Raw genomic sequence first — 20,117 nt, 5'->3', positions numbered from 1 at the left:
GCTACTACATTATTTACTATTGTGACCACATTAAAAATTAGGTAAGTCTTAAAGGCAGCCATGGTTGTACATGCCTGTAATTCCAGTACTTGGGAAGCTGAAACAACAGGAGAATTGTAGGTTCAAGGCCAGTGCATGATAATTTAGTGAGACTCTGTTTCAAAATTAAAATAGGGGTGGGGGTATAGCTCAGTAGAGGCTCCTGGATTCATTCATTCATTCATCTCTCTTTCACTTTCTCTTTCTCCCTCCCCCTACACACACAAGCAAATAATGTATATATTCTTGCATATGGGCATGTAGCTTGTGGTAGACCATGTGCTTAGCATTCCAGAGGCCTTAGGTTAGATCCCCAGCACCACCGAAATAATAATAAATTTTTTAGTCCCACCAGCTGTGTATCAGGTAATAACTGTCATACTGGACCTAGCAGATACAGAATATTCCCATCATCACACAAAATTCAGTTGGATTTAGCACTACTTTAGAACATAAGAAATAAAAAGTGTATAAGTTAATATGGATTTAACTGCCTGTAACAGAAAAACCTAAATAACAGTGGGTTAAACCAAGCTGCTTTTTTTTTTTTTTTTAATGTAGTCTTCAGGGATCCAGGTTTTTTTTTCCAGGTCTCTGCTATTGTAGAGTATAGCCATCCCAAACAAAATTGCTGCTAAAATTTCAGTCATTCTGTCTATATTCCAAGCTAAAATATGGAGAAAGGAAAGAAAATTGGTGACCTCCCCTTTTTAAAAAAGATTAGTTCATAGTCCCAGACAGTACTTCAAATACATTGCTGGCCAAAATTTAATCTAATGACCATACTTATTTGTAAGGATGAGAAATAGTCTCTCTTTGCTAGGGAATGTACCCAGCTAAAAATATGAAGTCTTTTTAAGAAAAAGAAAGAATTGGTAAGCAGCTGCAGTCTTAGAGGAGGTAGAATGCAGTTTCCTGAGGGTGTTACTCTTTCTCTTGTTGAGTATATTTTTGTTCTACTTAACAGTGATACAATCCCTGTAAACACAAACTGTCCATGGGACAGAGATTATAACTCAGTAGTAGAGTGCCTGCTTAGCACATGCAAGACTCTGGGTTCAATCCTCAGCACCTTCAAAAGGAAAAAGAAATAAAATTAGCCAAACAATTTAATGGGTTTGATTAAGGATCATTTCAACATAAAAACTTATTGGATGACATACTAAACCTCCAGTCTACTTATTGTTCACTTCCAATAAATTGTTAACTCCTGGCCTAGTTCAGTTCATTTGTATCCACATTGGAGCCACCCCACCCTAGATTATTTGGAGATTAACTTCAGGTATCTTTTTGAAATCTATAGATATTTCTGTATGAGTCTTAATTTTTTTATCTGTAAATTTTGTTGTTATTGTCTTTTCCCATAGACATGGCTGTTTGGTTACGAACTAACTGATACAATCATGGTCTTCTGTGATGACAAAATCATCTTTATGGCCAGCAAGAAAAAAGTGGAGTTCTTAAAACAGATTGCCAACACTAAGGGGAATGAGAATGCTAACGGAGCCCCTGCCATAACTCTGCTAATCAGAGAAAAGGTCAGGACTAAGAAACTGTTTTTTTGTTTTGTTTTGTTTTTTTGTTTTTGTGGTACTGGGGGTGGAACCCAGAGGCTTTCTACCTCCGAGCTATACTCCCAGACCCATTTTATATTTTATTTGGAAACAGGGTCTCACTAAGTTCCTGAGAGCCTCACTAAGTAGCTAAGGCTGGCTTCAAACCTACGTAATCCGCCTTCCAAGCGTGGGGATTACAAGCATGCGCCACCGCCCAGCCTGAAACAATGTGTTATAAATGTGAAAGAATATTTAAAAGTGATGAACAGAAGAGCTTTTTTAAGAGTCAAGCCTGGTGGTGCACGCTTGTAATCCCAGCATTTGGGGGGGCTGAGACAGGAGGATTACGGTTCAAAGATAGCTTCAGCTATTTAATGAGGTTCTTTGCGACTCATTGAGACCCTGTTTCAAAATTTAAAAAAAACAAAAAATAGGGCTGGTGGTGGAGCTCAGAGGTAGAATGCCCTTTGGTTCCATCTCCAGTGTCACAAAAAAAGAAGAATAAAAATAAGGCTGGAAGTGTAGCTCAGAGGTAGAATGCCCCTGGATCAATTCCGACTTCTGCAAAAGAAAAAAAAGAAATGCCAGCCACACACTTGTAATCCCAGCATTTGGGAGGCTGAGGCAGAAGGATCACGGTTCAAGGACAGCCTCAGCTACTACTTAGGACCTTTGCAACTCAGCGAGACCCTGTTTCAAAATAAAGAATAAAAAATAGGGCTGGGGCCTGGCGTGGTGGCGCATGCCTGTCATCCTAGCGCTTGGGAGGCTGAGACAGGAGGATCGAGGCCAGAGGAGACCTTCAGCAACTTAGCGAGACACTTTTTTAAAAAAAAAATTAATAAAAAAGAAAAAAAAATAGGGCTGGGGGTGTAGCTCAGAGGTAGAATGCCCCTGGGTTCCATCCCCAGTACCAAAAAAGAGAAAGAAAGAAGGAAGGGAGGAAGGAAGGAAGGCAGGCCTTGTAGGGATTTAAAAGAATGCAAGGAGCCAGGCATAGTTGTGCATGCCTGTAATCCCAGCACTTGGGAGGCTGAACAGGAGGATTGCAGGTTTGCAGCCAGCCTCAGCCAGTTAGTGAGGCCGTGTGTGTGTGTGTGTGTGTGTGTGTGTGTGTGTGTGTGTGTGTGTTTACTAAGCATTGAGCCCTAGGGCATTATTTTACCTTCAAGCTACACTCCAGCCCTATTTTTTTTTTAGTTTTGAAACAGGGTCTCACTGGGCTGATGATACTACTTGCTGAGGCAGTCCTTGAACCTGTGGTTTCACTAGGATTACAGGCATGTGCCACCACACCCGGCTGTGAAACCCTGTTTCAAAATAAATTAATAAAAAGGGCTAGAGACATAGTTTGGAGATAGAATACTCCTAGGTTCAATCTCCCATACTCAAAAAAAAAAAAAAAAAATGTAGTAAGTAGAGATTGAGGGAGAATTTGTTCTTACTTTTTATTTAAAATATTCCTCTGCAGCCAGGTGTGGTGGCACACTCTTGTAATCCCCGCTCTTGGGAGGCTGAGACAGGAGGATCGCACAAGTTCGAAGCCAGCCTCAGTTACTTAGTGAGGCTGTCAGCAATTTAGTGAGAACCTGTTTCCAAATAAAATATAAAAAAGGTCTAGGAGTATAGCCTGGAGGTAGAAAGCCTCTGCGTTCCACCCTCAGTACCACCAAAATAAATAAATAAAATAAATAAATAAATAAATAAAATAGTCCTCTGCTTATTACTAGTTAGAACATGGATGTCTAATTCTAAAGCTAACAGACCCCTTTTCTTTGTGGTACTGATAGAATGAAAGTAATAAGAGCAGCTTTGACAAAATGATTGAAGCCATTAAAGAAAGTAAAAGTGGCAAGAAGATTGGAGTATTCAGCAAAGACAAATTCCCTGGAGAGTTCATGAAGAGCTGGAACGACTGCCTCAACAAAGAGGGCTTTGACAAAGTAAGCAGAACACTGGAAAGCAGAAAATTGAGAATTGGGAAGGTGGAAGTGTAACAGACTTCCATACAATGCAGGACATTTGTTTTGGGGAAACTATATTTGTTTGCATTTCTGTTTTTCATCCCATTTGGCTGAATAGTATGTTTTACTTTTCAGTAAGAAAATGGGCCATTCCAGAGATAGAATGTTGGAAACAAAAACTTCTTGTCCAAGCCAGGCTTGGTGGCGCATATTGTAATCCCAGCATTTGGGAGGCTGAGACAGGAGGATCCAGTTTGTGGGCAGCCTCAGCTACTTAGTGAGGTTCTGCTTCAAAATAAAAAATAATAAGCCAGGCATGGTGACCCACACCTGTAATCCCAGTATTTGGGAGGCTGGGACAGGAGGGATCCGGGTTCACAGCCAGACTCAGCTACTTACCGAGACCCTCCGCAACTTAGTGAGACCCTGTTTCAAATAAAGAAAATAGAGAATAAAAATTTGAGCTGATGGTGTAGCTCAGAGGTAGAATGCCCCTGGGTTCAAGCCCATCGCCACAAAAAATTTTAAAAATTAAGAATAAAAATGGGGCTGAGGTTGTAGCTCAGAGGTAGAATGCCCGGGTTCTATCCCCAGTACAGAAAAAAAAAAAAAAAAAAAAAAAAAAAGCCTTTAAGAAAGGGGAATTTACATTTTAAGTGATATATTGCTTTAATGGCTGTTACAGCACACATTATGACCTGAAAAAGAACTATTAAGGATGTTCTCTCAGTGCAGGGAAAAAACATTTGAATGTTCTATAAACTACTGCTAAAGTTTGCCAAGTACCCAGAATCATTGACAATACTCAGATTGGAAGGGGTGCATTTCATTAGCAACTCTGTATGTACGTATTAGAAACTCCTGTTGCTTTGACTGCAGATAGACATCAGTGCGGTTGTGGCATATACCATTGCTGTGAAGGAGGATGGGGAGCTCAACTTAATGAAGAAAGCAGCTAGCATCACCTCTGAGGTCTTCAACAAATTCTTCAAGGAAAGAGTTATGGAAATAGTTGATGCAGATGAGGTAAACGGAGAGGGGAGAATCTTTTAAGTGTTCTCATTAAACAGTAATAAGTCCCTAGTCTGCAGTTTTTTTTAATATGTTATTCTGCTTCCTCTGAAATTTAAGGCTAACACTTAAGTTGGTGGTAATTGTGCATCTCTCTTTACTTGGGTATCCTTATAGTAGCTGTGAAATTCGTATCTTGTTTTCTAACTTTGCATTGTATGTACGCTAATCTTTTGTCTGATGGATAAGCCATAAATTATATCCGGATATATACTTTGAAATGATAATGAGAAACACCCCATTTTTCTACTTGCCACCCTCTAGTAAGTGTTATTTCATTTCTGGGTACTATTACAGAAAGTTCGACATAGCAAACTGGCTGAGTCTGTGGAAAAGGCCATTGAAGAGAAGAAATACCTGGCAGGGGCAGATCCTTCTACTGTGGAAATGTGTTACCCTCCTATCATTCAGAGTGGTGGCAATTACAATCTCAAGTTCAGTGTGGTGAGGTAAGTATGGGGACTCATAGTAGAAAAACCAGAGCAGATTACATTTTTGCCTATTTTTACTTTGACTCATTCAAAAATTTATAAAAATAGGAAATAGAAGCTCTGGGTGTGGTGGCACATGCTTGTTATCCCAGCATTTGGGAGGCTGAGACAGGAGGATTCTAGTTCATGGGCAGCCACAGCTACTACTTAGGCCTTTTGCAACTCAGACCTGTTTCAAAATAATAAAAAAATAGAGCTGGGTAGTGTAGTTCGGGAGGTAGAATGCTCCTGGGTTCCATCCTCAATACCACAAAAAAAAAAGGAACTAGAATAACCGTAGTCTACCTTCCATATTATCTTATTGTGAGCATATGGTTATTTTATATAGCTATCTATATTAGCATTTGATGGCAATCATTTTCCACATTATTAAAATTCTGGACAGGGATAAGCATATAACTAACTGGTAGGACATGTGCCTAGCAGTGCAAGGTCCTTGGTTCAATCTCTAGCACCATAAAAAAAATGTGGATCTAACTGCCTTGTGCCAGGCACGGTGTCACACCCGTGTAATCCCAGTGACTTGAAAGGCTGAGATGGGGGCATTTTTTTTTTTTCTTTTTCTTTTGGTACTAGGGATGAAAACCAGGGGCATTCGACCTCCAAGATATACCGCCAACCCTATTTTATTCTTTTTGTGTGTGTGTAGTGGTGGTGGGGATGGAACCCCAGAGGCTTTCTTCCTTCAGGCTACACTCCCAGACCTATTTTCTATTTTATTTGGAAACAGGGTCTCGCTAAGTTGCAAATGGCCTCACTAATATGCTGAGGCTGGCCCAAACCTGTGATCCTCCTATCTCAGCTTCCCAAGTACTGGGATTGCAATATCAAAGGCATCCTGAGGAACTTTGCTTGAGATCCTGTCTCAAAATAAAAAATAAAGAGGGCTGGAGATGTATCTCACTGGTAGAGCATCCCTGGCTTCCAGCACCAGTATTTGAAGAGGGGGAAAAAAAAAGCTGGAAAATAATTTGCTGAAAAAAATAACACTAAAGGATGGTTTTCCTCATGGTGAGTCTGAAGACATTAATTATAGTACACAGTTCATAGAGAACTAATAGATAAGTGGCTCCTTATAACCATACTGTAAGACCATAATCGATACAATTCAGGATATCCTTTCTTTAGAACAGGGTACTCAGAAGCAGGGTGAGTGAGTGGTGCATGCTGCGTGCAGTTCCAGTGCCTGGGAGGCTGAGACAGGAGGATTGCAGGTTGGAGGACAGCCTCAGCAAGTAGTGACTAAAGTTTTGGTCACTACTTTTACTCCAGAGCCTTTAACTGGTATTATTATTTAAAAAAAACAAATACAAAAAAAAAAGTCGAAGTCTATTCACCTACAATTTTGTGACATAGCAAGAAAAACTAATGATTTTAGATGCTGTATTTGAGGGCTTTACTGCATTTGTTAATGAAATGCTTTCTTCCTTTGGTCTCCAGTGACAAGAATCATATGCATTTTGGGGCCATCACTTGTGCTATGGGTATTCGCTTCAAATCATACTGTTCCAACCTTGTTCGCACCTTGATGGTTGACCCTTCTCAGGAAGTTCAAGAAAATTACAACTTTCTGCTTCAACTTCAAGAGGAGCTGCTAAAGGAATTAAGACATGGTGAGGTGACTTAGAAAAGGTTTGAAACCGGGCATGGTGGCTCATGCTTGTAATCCCAGCATTTAGGAGGCTGAGACAGGAGGATTGCAGTTCTTGGCTAGCCTCAGCTACTTAGTGAGGCCCTTTGCAACTCAGTGAGACCCTGTTTCAAAATAAAAAATAGGGTAGGGGTATAGCTCAGAGATAGAATGCCCCTGGGTCCTATCCCCAGTATCACAAAAATAAGAAAGGAAAAGAAAGTTTGGAAATCACCTAACAAAAATGTCATTGTAGCCAGGTGTGGTGGCACACACGTTTTCCCAGCTACTCTGGAGGGAGAGGCTGGACGATTCCAAGTCCAAAGCCAGCCTGGGCAACATAGCAATACCTTGTCTCAAAATAGAAATATGAAAGGACCGGAGGTATATCTCAGTGATGTTGATATGATTTATACTTCTGAGACTCACACACTGAAAATGGAGAAATATTTTATTAAGCTTGAGTGATCTTAGCATTTAATTCTTGAATTCAGAATTAAATGACCACTCATTTGTCTTTTAGATGTGAGTGGTCACTGTGGTTTACATTGTTGTTTACGGAAATCTCTCGTTGTAGACTTATATGTCTAGATCTCCATAAAATACCTTGGACTACTTACTGTTCTTTCATTTAAAATGGTCTAAGAAGTCGGGCATGGTAGCCACATGCTTGTTTTTTGTTTGTTTGTTTTTTGTTTTTTGTTGGTGGTACTAGGGTTCCTGGAAACCCTCCTACCTCCTGGCTACACTCCCAGACCTTTTTTTATTATTATTATTATTTTTTTTTAATTTGGAAACAGGGTCTCTTAAGCCAACGAGGCTGGCTTCGAACCAGTGCGATCCTCCTGTCTCCGCCTCCCAAGCGTGGTGATTACAAGCGTGCGCCACCACACCCGGCATAGCACATGCTTGTAATCTCATAGCACAGGCTTGTAATCCCAGTACTCAGTAAGCTGAGACAGGAGGATCATAGGTTCATGGCCAGTCTCAGCAATCATGTGAGACCCTCCATAACTTAGTGAGAAACTGTTTTTATTAGGGCTGGGAGTAGAGCTCAAAGGTAGAATGCCCTTGGGTTCCATTCACAGTACCACAAGAAAGAAAAAAGAAAAAAATATCTGAGAACTAGTATTGCTTCCCCCAAAATATATAATGCTATTTCTGCATTGAATGGATACCAAGAATCTTACTGTGAAAATAGAGTAAGTGTTCTAAACAAGGAACACTCTCAAGAAAAAGCAAAGTACTTTACTATTCTTTTGCCTTGGTCTCTATGTTTCCCAGTGGCTAAATGGAATTTATGTTTACCCCTTTAAAGGGTTTTTTTAAGCCCACCCCTGTTGTCCACAAATTGCTAACAGCATTCCTCTATGATAACTTCAAAATTAGTCTTAAGAATCCTGTTGAAGCTGGTCATTCTGGCCCATGCTTATAATGTCATACTTCTCCAGAGACGCGAGACAAGAGGTTCGCAGGTTCAAGGGCAGCCTTAGCAACATAGATTGAGCAACCTAGAGAGACCCTGTTTCAAATCAAAAAGGGCTGGGGGTATGGCTGAGAGGTAGAATTCAATTTCTGTGTTCAATCCTTTAAAAATTCTGTTGAAAAGCATATCCATATATAATGATAATTAAGATGCTCTTGAGGCCATCATACTTGATATACTCTGTTCATTCATAGAATAAGGCTGAAAAATTAAGGTTAGAGTGCTTCTAGCATTAATTTACCCTTTAACAATAAATGAAATATTCAGATGTGGTATACACCTATAATCCCCATACTTGGGGAGACTGAGACAAGGAGGATGAAGCCCTCCACAACTTAGTAAGAACTTGTTTCAAAATAAAGAGTAAAAGCCAGGCACGAAGGCACACGCTTGTAATCCCCACGCTTGGGAGGCTGAGACAGGAGGATCGCACAGGTTCGAAGCCAGCCTCAGCTACTTAATGAGGCTCTCAGCAACTTAGTGAAACCCTGTTTCAATATAAAATAGATCTGGGAGTATAGCCCAGAGGTAGAAAGCCTCTGGGTTCCACCCCTAGCACCACCAATAAAGAAAGAGAGAGAGAGAAAGATAAGGAGCAAGCCAGGCATGGTGGCGCACGCTTGTAATCCCAGCATTTTGGAGGCTGAGACAAGAGGATTGTTGTTCATGGGCAGCCTCAGCTACTTAGTGAGGTCCTTTCAACTCAGACCCTGTTTCAAAGGAATGTTTCTAAGGTAGACTGCATCCTAGTACCACAAATAAAAAATAGGGCTGGGGATTTAGCTCAGGGTAGAATGCCTCTAGGTTCCATCCGCATGCACACAATTTTATTTTATTTATTTGTTTATTTATTTATTTTGGTGGTGGTGGTGGTTCTTGTTGTGCTAAGGATGGAACCACCCAGGGGCATTCTACCTCCAGGCTACATATACCCCTAGCCCTAATTTTTATTCTTTATTTTAAAAACAGGGTCTCGCTGGGTTGCAAAGGGCTTCCCTGAGTAGTAACTGAAGCTGTCTGGGAACCACGATCCTCCTGTCTCAGCTTCCCAAATGCTGGGATTACACACGTGCGCCACCACGCCCAGCTAAAAAAAAAAAAAATTTTATTAAATAATGTTTGTTTTTTCCTCTGAAAAATACCTTAATGTCCCCTTTCTTTCTGTTAGGTGTGAAGATATGTGATGTGTATAATGCTGTCATGGATGTGGTTAAAAAGCAGAAACCAGAACTGCTGAATAAAATCACCAAAAATCTAGGGTATGCTGTAATGTTAATTGTCGTTCTGGGTAAATGTTCACGAATGGCATAGTCAGTCTATATTCTTAGGCCAGTTGATTGATTTTGCCCATATTTATGGACTAACATAAACTAGACTGGAATATATAATTTTTCTTTAGTATCACCTATCTTAATTTAGTTATTACTGTCTTGTTTTTTTTTTTTTGGTTTTTTGGTTTTTGGGGGGTTTTTCTTGGTGGTCCTGGGGATTGAACTCAAGGGCATTTGTTTTTTGTGTTTGTTTTTGGGGGGGGTAGTTTTTTGGTGCTGGGAATTGAACCCAGGGAAATTCTATCTCTGAGCTACACCGCAACCCTATTTTTATTTTTCTTATTTCGAAACAAGGTCTCTCCAAGTTGCTAAGGCTAGCCACGAACCAAGCCTCCTGTTTCAGCGTCCCAAATGCTGGGATTACAAGCGTGCGCCCCCATGCCCGGCCTTCATAAGATATTAACTGGGTGGACTTTTTGTTATTTATTTGTTTGGTTTCTTTGGGGGATACTAAGGATTGAAATCAAGGACATTCTACCTCCAAGCTATAGGCTTTCTAAATTGCTGAGACTAGCCTTAAACCTGCTAGCCTCTTGTATTAGTCTCCCAAGTACTGAGATTACAGGCATGTAGCCCTACACCCAGCCACAGTTATTTTTCAACATGAAATTATACAACATGTATAGAGGTTCTAAACTGCCTTTGAACCTCTTTGATCAGCAGTGGCAAATCACTTCAATGTATTTGTCTTGTTATCTTGAAAATAAAATGAAAAGCTGAGTATAGTGATGCATGTCTATAATCCCAGTACTCGGGAGGGAGCAGGAGGATCCACAGGTTCAAGGCCAGCCTTGGCAATTTAGGGAGACCCTATTTCAAAATTCAAAGAAAAGCCAGGCACGGTGGCACATGCTTATAATCCCAGCACATGGGAGGCTGAGACAGGAGGATCCCACAGGTTCAAACTCAGCCTCAGCTACTGAGTGAGACTCTAGGCAACTAAGTGAGACCCTGTTTCCAAATAAAGTATAAGACACATCTGGGAGTACAGCCTGCAGGTAGAAAAGCCCCTGGCTTCCACACCCAGTACCAAAAAAAATTATTTATTTATTTATTTTTTTTTCCCAAAGAAATGCTCAGGGAAAGAATACCCTTGGGTTCAATCCCAATACCACCACCAAAAGAAATTTGAAATGAATATATTATACTTGATCTATGTTTCACATCTTTTAGCCTACTGCTGACATTTCTTTTTGTTTCTTTACAGATTTGGGATGGGAATTGAATTTCGTGAAGGCTCTCTAGTAATTAATAGTAAAAATCAGTACAAACTAAAGAAAGGTAAGTTTTGCATATATGCATAAAGGAAAATACTTTTTGAGACATTTCCCCTTTTAGCTTCATCTCCTTTTCTGACTAAATGTTAACTGTTCTGTGTCTTTATATCCACATACTGATCTCTGTTTTAATGTTTAGGGATGGTTTTCAGCATCAATTTGGGATTCTCAGACCTGACTAATAAGGAGGGGAAAAAACCAGAAGAGAAAACCTATGCCCTGTTCATTGGTGACACCGTGCTTGTGGACGAGGTGTGTATCACCTTGTAAGCTTTCGCTGTGATGAACTGACTTTTGGTGGTACTGGGGGTGGAACCCAGCGGCTTCCTACCTCCGGGCTATACTCCCAGACCTATTTTTATATTTTATTTGGAAACAGGATCTCACTAAGTTGCTGAGAGCCTCACTAAGTAGCTGAGGCTGGCTTCGAACCTGTGCGATCCTCCTGTCTCAGCCTCCCAAGTGCGGGGATTACAAGCGTGCGCCACCACGCCCAGCTGATAAACTGACTTTTGAAGCACAGTTTGAACCCTGTGCTTCTTGTCTTGTTAAATGCTGCGTAGGTGACAGGTCCCTGAGACTATCTGGCCTAATACAGCTAGAAATAGGAATTGCAGCCTAGGTATCAGGAGTGACCTAAACCAAGCTGCTTAAAGCTTGGTAATGTCAATACCAGGAGCTAATTCTAGTAGTATCTAAAAGGAAAACTTTTTTTTTCTTTTTAGAACCTTTTATTACCTTAGGGGAGAAAAAACCTAAACCTACTAGCAGTCATTCCCCATGTCATTCCTTCCTCTTCAGGCTTAGGCAACAAATGAACTACTTTGCATCTTTAGAGTTTTGCTTATTTTGGACAGTTCATATAAATTCATTCGTATAATATGTGGTCACTTGCGAAAGAATTGGTTTTTAATAATGATACCAACTATTTCATGAAGTGTGTGTGAGAGACAGATGTATACACACACCAGGGATTGAACCCAGGAGCATTCTACCTCCATGCTGCACCCCCATTCTTCTTTTTTTTTTTTTTTTTTTTTTGGTGGTGGTGGGGTTCCTGGAAACCCTTCTACCTCCGGGCTACACTCCCAGACCTATTTTTATACTTTTTATTATTTGGAAATGGTCTCTTAAGCCACTGTGGCTGGCTTCGAAGCTGCACGATCCTCCTGTCTCGCCTCCCAAGCACGGGGATTACAAGTGTGCACCACCACGCCCAGCTTATTTTCTTATTTTAAAACGGGATCTTGCTAGGGTGACTTGTTAGCTGAGGCTGTCCTTGAACCTGCTTTCCTTCTTGTCTCAGCCTCCCAAGTACAAGTCGGCTTGTGCCATCACACTCGACTTTCATTGTTCTTATTAAAAATAAAGCACGTTTCTGGTTTTGGGGTGTTTGCTTTTTGCAGGTCTTGGGAATGGAACCCAGGGTCATTCTACCTATGAGCTGCACCCCCAGCCCTATTTTTTATTTTATTTTTTTAATTTTTATTTATTTATTTATTTATTTTTGCGGGTCTGAGGATGAAACCCAGAGGCATTTGACCTCCGAGCTACACCCCCTGCCCAATTTTTTATTCTTCATTTTGAAACAGGGCCTCACTAAGTAGCAGAGGCCATCTGTGAACCTCAATCCTTCGGTCTCAGCCTCCCGAATGCTAGGATTACAAGTGTGCTCCACTACAACCAGCTGTATTTTTTATTCTTTATTTTGAAACATGGTCTCACCTAAGTTGCAGAGGGCCTCACTAAGTAGTTGAGGCTGGCCGTGAACTGCAATCCTCCGATCTCAGCTTCCCAAATGCTGGGATTACAAGCGTGCGCCACCATGCCTGGCAAAAACAAAGCACATTTCTGTATCAACTAACTGAATCTTTAGTTACCTTATGAGGTAGATAATCTGTTCATATACAAATGTAGTAGCTGAAGGCACTGAGATCTTTAACTTGCCTGATATCATAGCTAGAAGGTCCTTGAGCCAGTCATTGCTTCCCAAATTAAAATTTATAGTGAGTGTTAGGGAGGATTAAAAACTTTACTCATTGTCAAGGATTTTCAAATCCAGAAAACTCAGAGTAGCCATATACTACGTGTTTGTGTTTGTGTGTGTGTCTGTGTGTTACTAGGGATTGAACCCAAGGGTGTTCTACCTCTGAGCTATATATCCCCAGCCCTATTTTATGGTGTTTTTTTGTTTGTTTGTTTGTTTTCAAGTACTACAGATTGAACCCAGGGACATTCGACCTCTGAGCTACACCCCAGCCCTATTTTTATTCTTTATTTTTGAAATAGGGTCTCACTAAATTGCAGAGAGCATCACTAAGTAGCTGAGCCTGGCCACAAACCTGTAATCCTCCTTTCTCAGCCTCCCAAGTACTAGTATTACAAGTGGGTACCACCAGTCCCATCTTATTTATGTTTTATTTTGAAAAATGGTCTCACTAAATTGCCTGGTCTCACTAAGTAGCTGAGGTTGTCCTTGAGCCTGCAATCCTATCTATCCCGCCCTTCCAAGTGCTGGAATTATGGCTGTGTGTTTCCATGCCCAGCATACATACTACTTTAGAAAGTGCTTCATTTCACTAGGTGAGGTGGCCCATGCTTATAATTCCAGTACTTGGGAGGCTGAGACAGGAGGATAGCGATTTGCAGGCAGCCTCAGCTACTTAGAGGTCTTCCGCAACTTAATGAGACCCATTTTCAAAATAAAGAATAAAATTATATATATATATATATGGCTGGCAGTATAGCTCAGAGGTAAAATGCCCCAGGTTCAATCCCCAGTACCACAAAAGTAAGTAAAGAAGGAAGGAAGGGTGGATGGATGGATGGATAGATAAAAAGGGGCTGGGAGGGTGGTGTAGCCCAGAGGCAGAATGCCCCTGGATTCAGTCCTCCCTATCACAAAAAAGTGCTTTATTAAATTAGATGGCTAAATTTTGTATTTTGTTCTAGGATGGCCCAGCCACTGTTCTTACTTCAGTGAAGAAGAAAGTAAAGAATGTGGGGATTTTTCTAAAGGTAGGAAGAAGATAAATGAGTGGTATAGGAATTCAGTACAGTGAGGAAGTTTAAACAAGACTGACTAAAAAAAACTTGATTTTATTCTTGTGGCGTTTTCCCACAGAATGAAGATGATGAAGAAGAAGAGGAGGAGAAAGATGCAGCAGAGGACCTTTTAGGAAGAGGTTCTCGGGCAGCATTACTTACGGAAAGAACACGAGTGAGTTTACTATTAAATTATGTAGACGTATTTATCGTTTAATCCACATGTTCTGATAACGTGGGTTTCCCTTGTTAGAATGAGATGACTGCAGAAGAAAAACGAAGAGCTCATCAAAAAGAATTAGCAGCTCAACTCAATGAGGAAGCAAAGAGGCGACTGACTGAACAGAAGGGGGAGCAGCAAATTCAGAAGTACGAGCTTACATTGAGCACGGATACTGTCTTCGACTTATATGTGACTACAGAAATTTCTCAGTTTTTTTTTTTTTTTATCCCGTTCCAGAGCTCGCAAATCTAACGTGTCCTATAAAAACCCATCTCTGATGCCTAAGGAAGCACATATTCGGGAAATGAAGATCTATATTGATAAGAAATATGAGACTGTAATAATGCCAGTGTTTGGCATCGCAACACCCTTTCACATTGCCACAATCAAGGTACTGAGAGCCATTTTGTCCAAACCATTGCTTTTGGTATTGGTTGTGTTTACTGCAGTAATCTGTAGTATGTGTCTGGCACTCTGCTTTTTCAAGCTTGCACCTCCATTTCACAGACTCTTTCGTATCACCTATCATTTTCCATTCTTCCAGTTTATAGAAAGCTAAACTAGTCTAAAATGTAATTTTCCTACATTTATTTCAGTATTGTTTAACCTGTTTTTTTTGTTTGTTTGTTTGTTGTGGGGTTTTTTTGTTTTTTTTTTTTTTGTTTTTTTTTGTTTTTTTTTTTTTTTTTTTTTTTTTTTGGTGTTTTATTTGCAGTACTGGGCATGGAACCCAGGGGCATTCTACCTCTGAGTTACACCCCCAGCCCGATTTTTTATTCTTTATTTTTGAAACGGGATCTCACTGAGTTACAGAGTTTCTCACTATGTAGCTGAGGCTGGCTGAGAAACGGAATTCTCCTGTTTCAGCCTCCCAAATGCTGGTATTACAAGCGTGTGCCACCACGCCCGGCTAACCTGTTATATTGATGGCACAAAATATTCTGAGAACTCAGTAACTGCTTTGGGAAATAGATACTTTGATTCATATAAAAATAAGTTAAATATGTCTTTTAGTTTAAACTTTATAGGTTAACATTTTTTTTTTTTCTTTTTTTTTTGGTACTGAGGGTGGAACCCAGAGGCTTTCTACCTCCGGGCTATACTCCCAGACCTATTTTCTATTTTATTTGGAAACAGTGTCTCACTAAGTTGCTGAGAGCCTCACTCAGTAGCTGAGGCTGGCTTCAAACCTGTACGCTCCTCCTGTCTCAGCCTCCCAAGCGTGGGGATTACAAGCGTGTGCCACCACGCCCGGCATAGGTTAAGCTTTTAAAAGTAGTTATTTCAACTGGGTGTGGTAGCACGGGCTAGTAATCCCAGTACTTGGGAGGCTGAAACAGGAGAATATTGGGTTCTCCTCCAGCCTCAGCAACCTTGTAAGACTCTCTGCAACTTAACAAGACCCTATTTGAAAATAAAATCGGACTGGTGTGTAGCTCAGAGGAGGTAGAATGCCCCTGGGTTCAATGTGGTCAATATAAGTGTGTTTAGGAGGCTGAGACAGGAGGATTGCAGGTTTAAGCTGGCCTCAGCTACTTAGTGAGGCTCTCTGCAACTTAGTGAAACCCTGTTTCAAAATAAAGAATAAAAAAAATAAGGCTGGGGAGCCAGGCATGGTGGTGCACGCTTGTAATCCCAGTACTTGGCTGGCTGAGACAGGAGGATCACAGGTTCATGGCCAGCCTTAGCTACTTAGTGAGACCCTCCGCAACTTAATGAGACCCTGTTTCAGAATAAAAATAGAACTAGGGAAGAGGCTCAGAGGTAGAATGTCCCTGGGTTTCAGTCCCCAGTACAGCAAAAAACAAAAAAGTCAACTCATAACTCCTAACTAATTGTAGCATATCTATAACACTATTGTAAGAAACTTTTTTTCTTTTAATAGAATATAAGTATGTCTGTGGAAGGAGATTATACTTACTTGCGAATCAACTTCTATTGCCCAGGCAGTGCTCTGGGCAGGAATGAAGGCAACATCTTTCCTAACCCTGAAGCCACATTCGTCAAGGAAATGTGAGTGCCCTGCTAAACAGCCATCCTCAAATCCCTGCTGGCTGGAGTAGTGATATCGGAAACACTTCATTTTCTGTGCTGCTTCTTTCCTACGTAGTGAATGTCAAAAACCTCCCTTTATTGGCACTCACTTAGGGCTACTTGGTGGCATTGTACTAATTTGAAGATGGGCCCAAAGTTAGTGTTCTCATAGGAATAATTATACTTACTACACATATTTTGCAGTAAAATCTTCAAATAAGAAAATGTGAGCTGGGTGTAGTAACAAACGCTTGTAATCCCAGTATTTGGGGGTGGTGAGAGGAGGGTCACAGGTTCTCAGCCAGCCTCACCTACTTAGTGAGGCTCTCTACAACTTAAGTGAGACTCTGTTTCAAAATAAATAGTTTAAAATAAGCCAGGGTGGTGGTGCATGCTTGTAATCTCAGCATTCAGGTGGCTGAAGGTCTGCGTTCACGGCCACCCTCAGCTACTTAGGCTCTCTTCAATTCAATGAGACCCTGTTTCAAGATAAAGAATAAAAATAATAGGGCTAGGGGTGTAGCCCAGAGGTAGAATACCCCTGAGTTCCATTCCCAGTGCTACAAAAAATAAAAAGAGTTAAAAATAGGGCCAGGTGTATAAATCAAAGGTGGAATGGCCCTGGGTTCAATTCCAGTACCACCAAAAAAAAAATGTGTTTGTGTATGCCACATTGGATTCTTTTCCTTCCTGGTGTAGAATGGGATAATTTGGGGATATGACCGATTTGAAAATAAGCATGATTTTCCCCACCCCAACAGATTAGCTATTTATAAATTTCTCCACTTAACTGGGCGTGGTGGCACATGCTTGTAATCCCAGCATTTGGGAGGCTGAGAGGAGCATCCGAGATCACCACCAGCCACAGCTACTTAGTGAGGCCCTTTGCAATTCAGTCAGGCCCTGTATCAAAAAAAAAGTGGTGCACACTTGTAATCCCCGCGCTGAGACAGGAGGATTGTGCAGTTTTGAAGCCAACTGCACTGACTTAAGAGACCCTGTTTCCAAATTTTAAAAAAAGTATAAAAATAGGTCTAGGAGTATAGCCCAGAGGTAGAAGGGTTTCCAGGAACCCCAGTACCACTAAAATAAAATAAAATTCTTCACTTAAGTAGAAGAAAGGTAGATAATTTGTTGTTGTTGCTGTTGTTTTGGGTTTGTTTTGTTTTGATTTAGCTTTCCAATCATTCGCCATTTAGTAATACATTTTTCTCTTAAGTCAGGCATTGTGGCTCTTGTCGGCCTACTCAGGATACTGAGGCAGAAGGATAGCAATTTCAAGGCCAGCCTTGGGAATGTAGCTCAGTTGTAGAACACCACTGGTTTCAATTCCCAGCACCAGTAAAAACAAAAAACAAAAAAAAAAATTAAACCAGTTTTAGAGTAATGGATATACGTTACCTGGCCTGATAAACTGTAAGTGCTTACCCTTTGCTACAGTACATACCGTGCTTCAAATATGAAGGCTCCTGGAGAACAGACAGTACCAGCCTTGAACCTTCAGAATGCTTTTCGAATTATAAAAGAAGTACAAAAACGTTATAAGACTCGAGAAGCAGAAGAGAAAGAAAAGGAGGTGAGTCTGAACCATAGACAAAGGACCTCTGAGCCAGGCATGGTGGCGGACACTTGTAATCCCGGTACTTGGGACGCTGAGACAGGAGGATCACATTTTTGCGGCCAGCCTCGGCTACTTAGTGAAGCCCTCCACAACTTAGTGAGACCCTGTTTCAAAATAAAAAATAGAAACAGGGCTGGGGGTATATAGCTCGGATGCAGAATGCTCCTGGGTTCAATCCCCAATACTAAAACAAAATGAAAAAATAAGGACCTCTGTACAAAGAACTTTGGTGATTTGGGGCAGGAGTAAGTACACATGACAGTTCATATTAAGTTTCTTGCTGCTTAGGGTATTGTGAAGCAAGACTCACTGGTGATCAATCTGAACCGGAGTAATCCCAAGCTCAAGGATCTGTACATTCGCCCCAACATTGCCCAAAAGAGGATGCAAGGCTCACTTGAGGCCCATGTCAATGGTACGTGCACTTGCTCTCTCCTGTGCCCAGGCTTTGTCTGCAGAGGCACATAAGTAAGAACAACAAGTCAGACACATAATGTGATGAGGAAGGGCTCAGGAGGAATCTACTGACCTTGCTGTACTGTCAGAAGGGAAGGGGAACTATACAGTTGTTGGTATTTCCTCTTCCCCTGTGAATTCAGATCAGTCAGAAGAGATACAGTGCTTCTTGGTCTTACCTAATGCTGTCTTCTGGTCCTTTTCTCTAGGTTTCCGCTTCACATCTGTTCGAGGAGACAAAGTGGATATTCTGTACAATAATATTAAACATGCTTTGTTCCAGCCCTGTGATGGAGAAATGATTATTGTCTTGCACTTTCACCTTAAGGTATACACTTCTGCTTACTTAGCTATGCTTATGAGCTCTTAGACCAAATACTTATTTTTTCTCAGCTTCTTTCCTATTAAAAGTGATGAAAACTCACCCATCACATAACATAAAGTTTGAGGTGGGTGTGGTGGCACACACTTTTAATCCTTGTACTTGGGAGGCTATAACAGGAAGATTCCAGGTTCACTGCCAGTCTTGGCAACTTAATGAGACACTGCAATTTAGGGTGACTCTTGTTTCAAAATAAAAAAGTTTGAATAATAATATTTTGGGGCTTTTTTGTTCATTTGGTTCGTGGTTGGGGTTTTGTCAGGGGGACTTTTTGTTTTATCGGGTGTGTGTGTATGTACGTGTGTGTGGTGCTGGACATTGAACATAAGGTCATTCTACCTCCCAGCTCTACCCCAACCCTATTTTATTTTTTTTTTTTATTTGAAACGGTCTTACTAAGTTGCTGGCAGCGTTGCTGAATTGCTGAGGCTGGCTTTAAATCTGCAATCCTGCTGTCTCAGCCTCCCAAGTACTGGGATTATAAGTGTGCACCATCACACCCATACGGATAATATGTTTATTCTGTCCAAAGTACTTGGCATCTAGAAGGTGCTGAGCATGTTTGACACTCTTATGTGATATAAAACGACCACCAAAACATGTAAGGTCTCAGGCACAGAGGATTGCAGATTCAGTGCCAGGCTCAGCAATTTAGTGAGACCCTGCCTCAAAACAAAAAATAAAAAGGGCTGGGGATGTAGCTTAATGGTTATGCACCCTGGGTTCAATTCACTGTCCCAAAATATAAAGCAAACATGTAAGGTTATCGTTAAATTCCTTTTTTTTTTTTTTTTTTTTTGAACGGGTCTGGGATGGAACCAGGGACATTTGACCTCTGAGCTACACCCCCTGCCCTATTTTTTATTCTTTGTTTTTTGTTGTTGTTGTTTTTGTTTTGTTTTGTTTTTGGTGGCACTGGGGGTGGAACCCAGGGGCTTTCTACCTCCAGGCTATACTACCAGACCTATTTTATATTTTTATTTGGAAACAGGGTGTCACTAAGTTGCTGAGAGACTCACTAAGTAGCTGAGGCTGACTTTGAACCTGTGCGATCCTCCTGTGTCAGCCTCCTAAGAGCAGGGATTATAAGCGTGCGCCACAACACCCGACTTTATTCTTTATTTTGAAACAGGGTCTCACTAAGTTGTGAAGAGCCTCGCTAAGTAGCTGAGGCTGTCCATGAGCCGCAGTCCTCCAGTCTCAACCTCCCGAATGCTGGGATTACAATTGCCGCCACCATGCCTGGCGAAATTCCCATTTCTGAAATAGAAAATATGTGGTTTTTTGGTTTTGTTGTTGTTGTTGTATTGGGGTTGTTTTTGTTTGTTTCGTTTTTGTACTGGGGGTTTGAACCCACAGGCTTTTCTACCTCTGGGCTTTACTCCTAGACCTATTTTATGCTTTATTTAGAAACGGGGTCTCACTAAGTTTTTGACAGCCTCACTAAGTAGCTGAGGCTGGCTTCGAACCTGAGCAATCCTCCTTTCTCAGCCACGCCCTGCTCCGAAAAA

General features: G+C 41.0%; 1 protein-coding gene across 1 annotated transcript in view; it reads left to right on the top strand.

Annotated features, from left to right (window-relative positions):
- The window catches only part of SUPT16H (SPT16 homolog, facilitates chromatin remodeling subunit), a gene marked incomplete at both ends in the record, with an annotated part of 42,847 nt that overhangs the window by 12,719 nt on the left and 10,011 nt on the right, over positions 1 to 20,117 (top strand). The window contains 16 exons of the mRNA XM_080706741.1: positions 1,407 to 1,577; positions 3,386 to 3,538; positions 4,439 to 4,585; positions 4,928 to 5,079; positions 6,562 to 6,734; positions 9,406 to 9,496; positions 10,776 to 10,849; positions 10,985 to 11,097; positions 13,798 to 13,863; positions 13,970 to 14,065; positions 14,144 to 14,259; positions 14,351 to 14,504; positions 15,999 to 16,126; positions 17,588 to 17,723; positions 18,057 to 18,183; positions 18,434 to 18,552. Of these exons, the coding sequence (XP_080562867.1) occupies positions 1,407 to 1,577; positions 3,386 to 3,538; positions 4,439 to 4,585; positions 4,928 to 5,079; positions 6,562 to 6,734; positions 9,406 to 9,496; positions 10,776 to 10,849; positions 10,985 to 11,097; positions 13,798 to 13,863; positions 13,970 to 14,065; positions 14,144 to 14,259; positions 14,351 to 14,504; positions 15,999 to 16,126; positions 17,588 to 17,723; positions 18,057 to 18,183; positions 18,434 to 18,552 (2,016 nt within the window). The remainder of the gene's footprint in view (positions 1 to 1,406; positions 1,578 to 3,385; positions 3,539 to 4,438; positions 4,586 to 4,927; positions 5,080 to 6,561; positions 6,735 to 9,405; positions 9,497 to 10,775; positions 10,850 to 10,984; positions 11,098 to 13,797; positions 13,864 to 13,969; positions 14,066 to 14,143; positions 14,260 to 14,350; positions 14,505 to 15,998; positions 16,127 to 17,587; positions 17,724 to 18,056; positions 18,184 to 18,433; positions 18,553 to 20,117) is intronic.

This window comes from Muscardinus avellanarius (assembly GCF_963383645.1).
Source record: "Muscardinus avellanarius genome assembly, chromosome: 12".
Lineage (NCBI taxonomy): Eukaryota > Metazoa > Chordata > Mammalia > Rodentia > Gliridae > Muscardinus > Muscardinus avellanarius.
The sequence above is the reverse complement of the archived record's forward strand: the minus strand, read 5'-3'. Positions and strand labels throughout refer to the sequence as shown.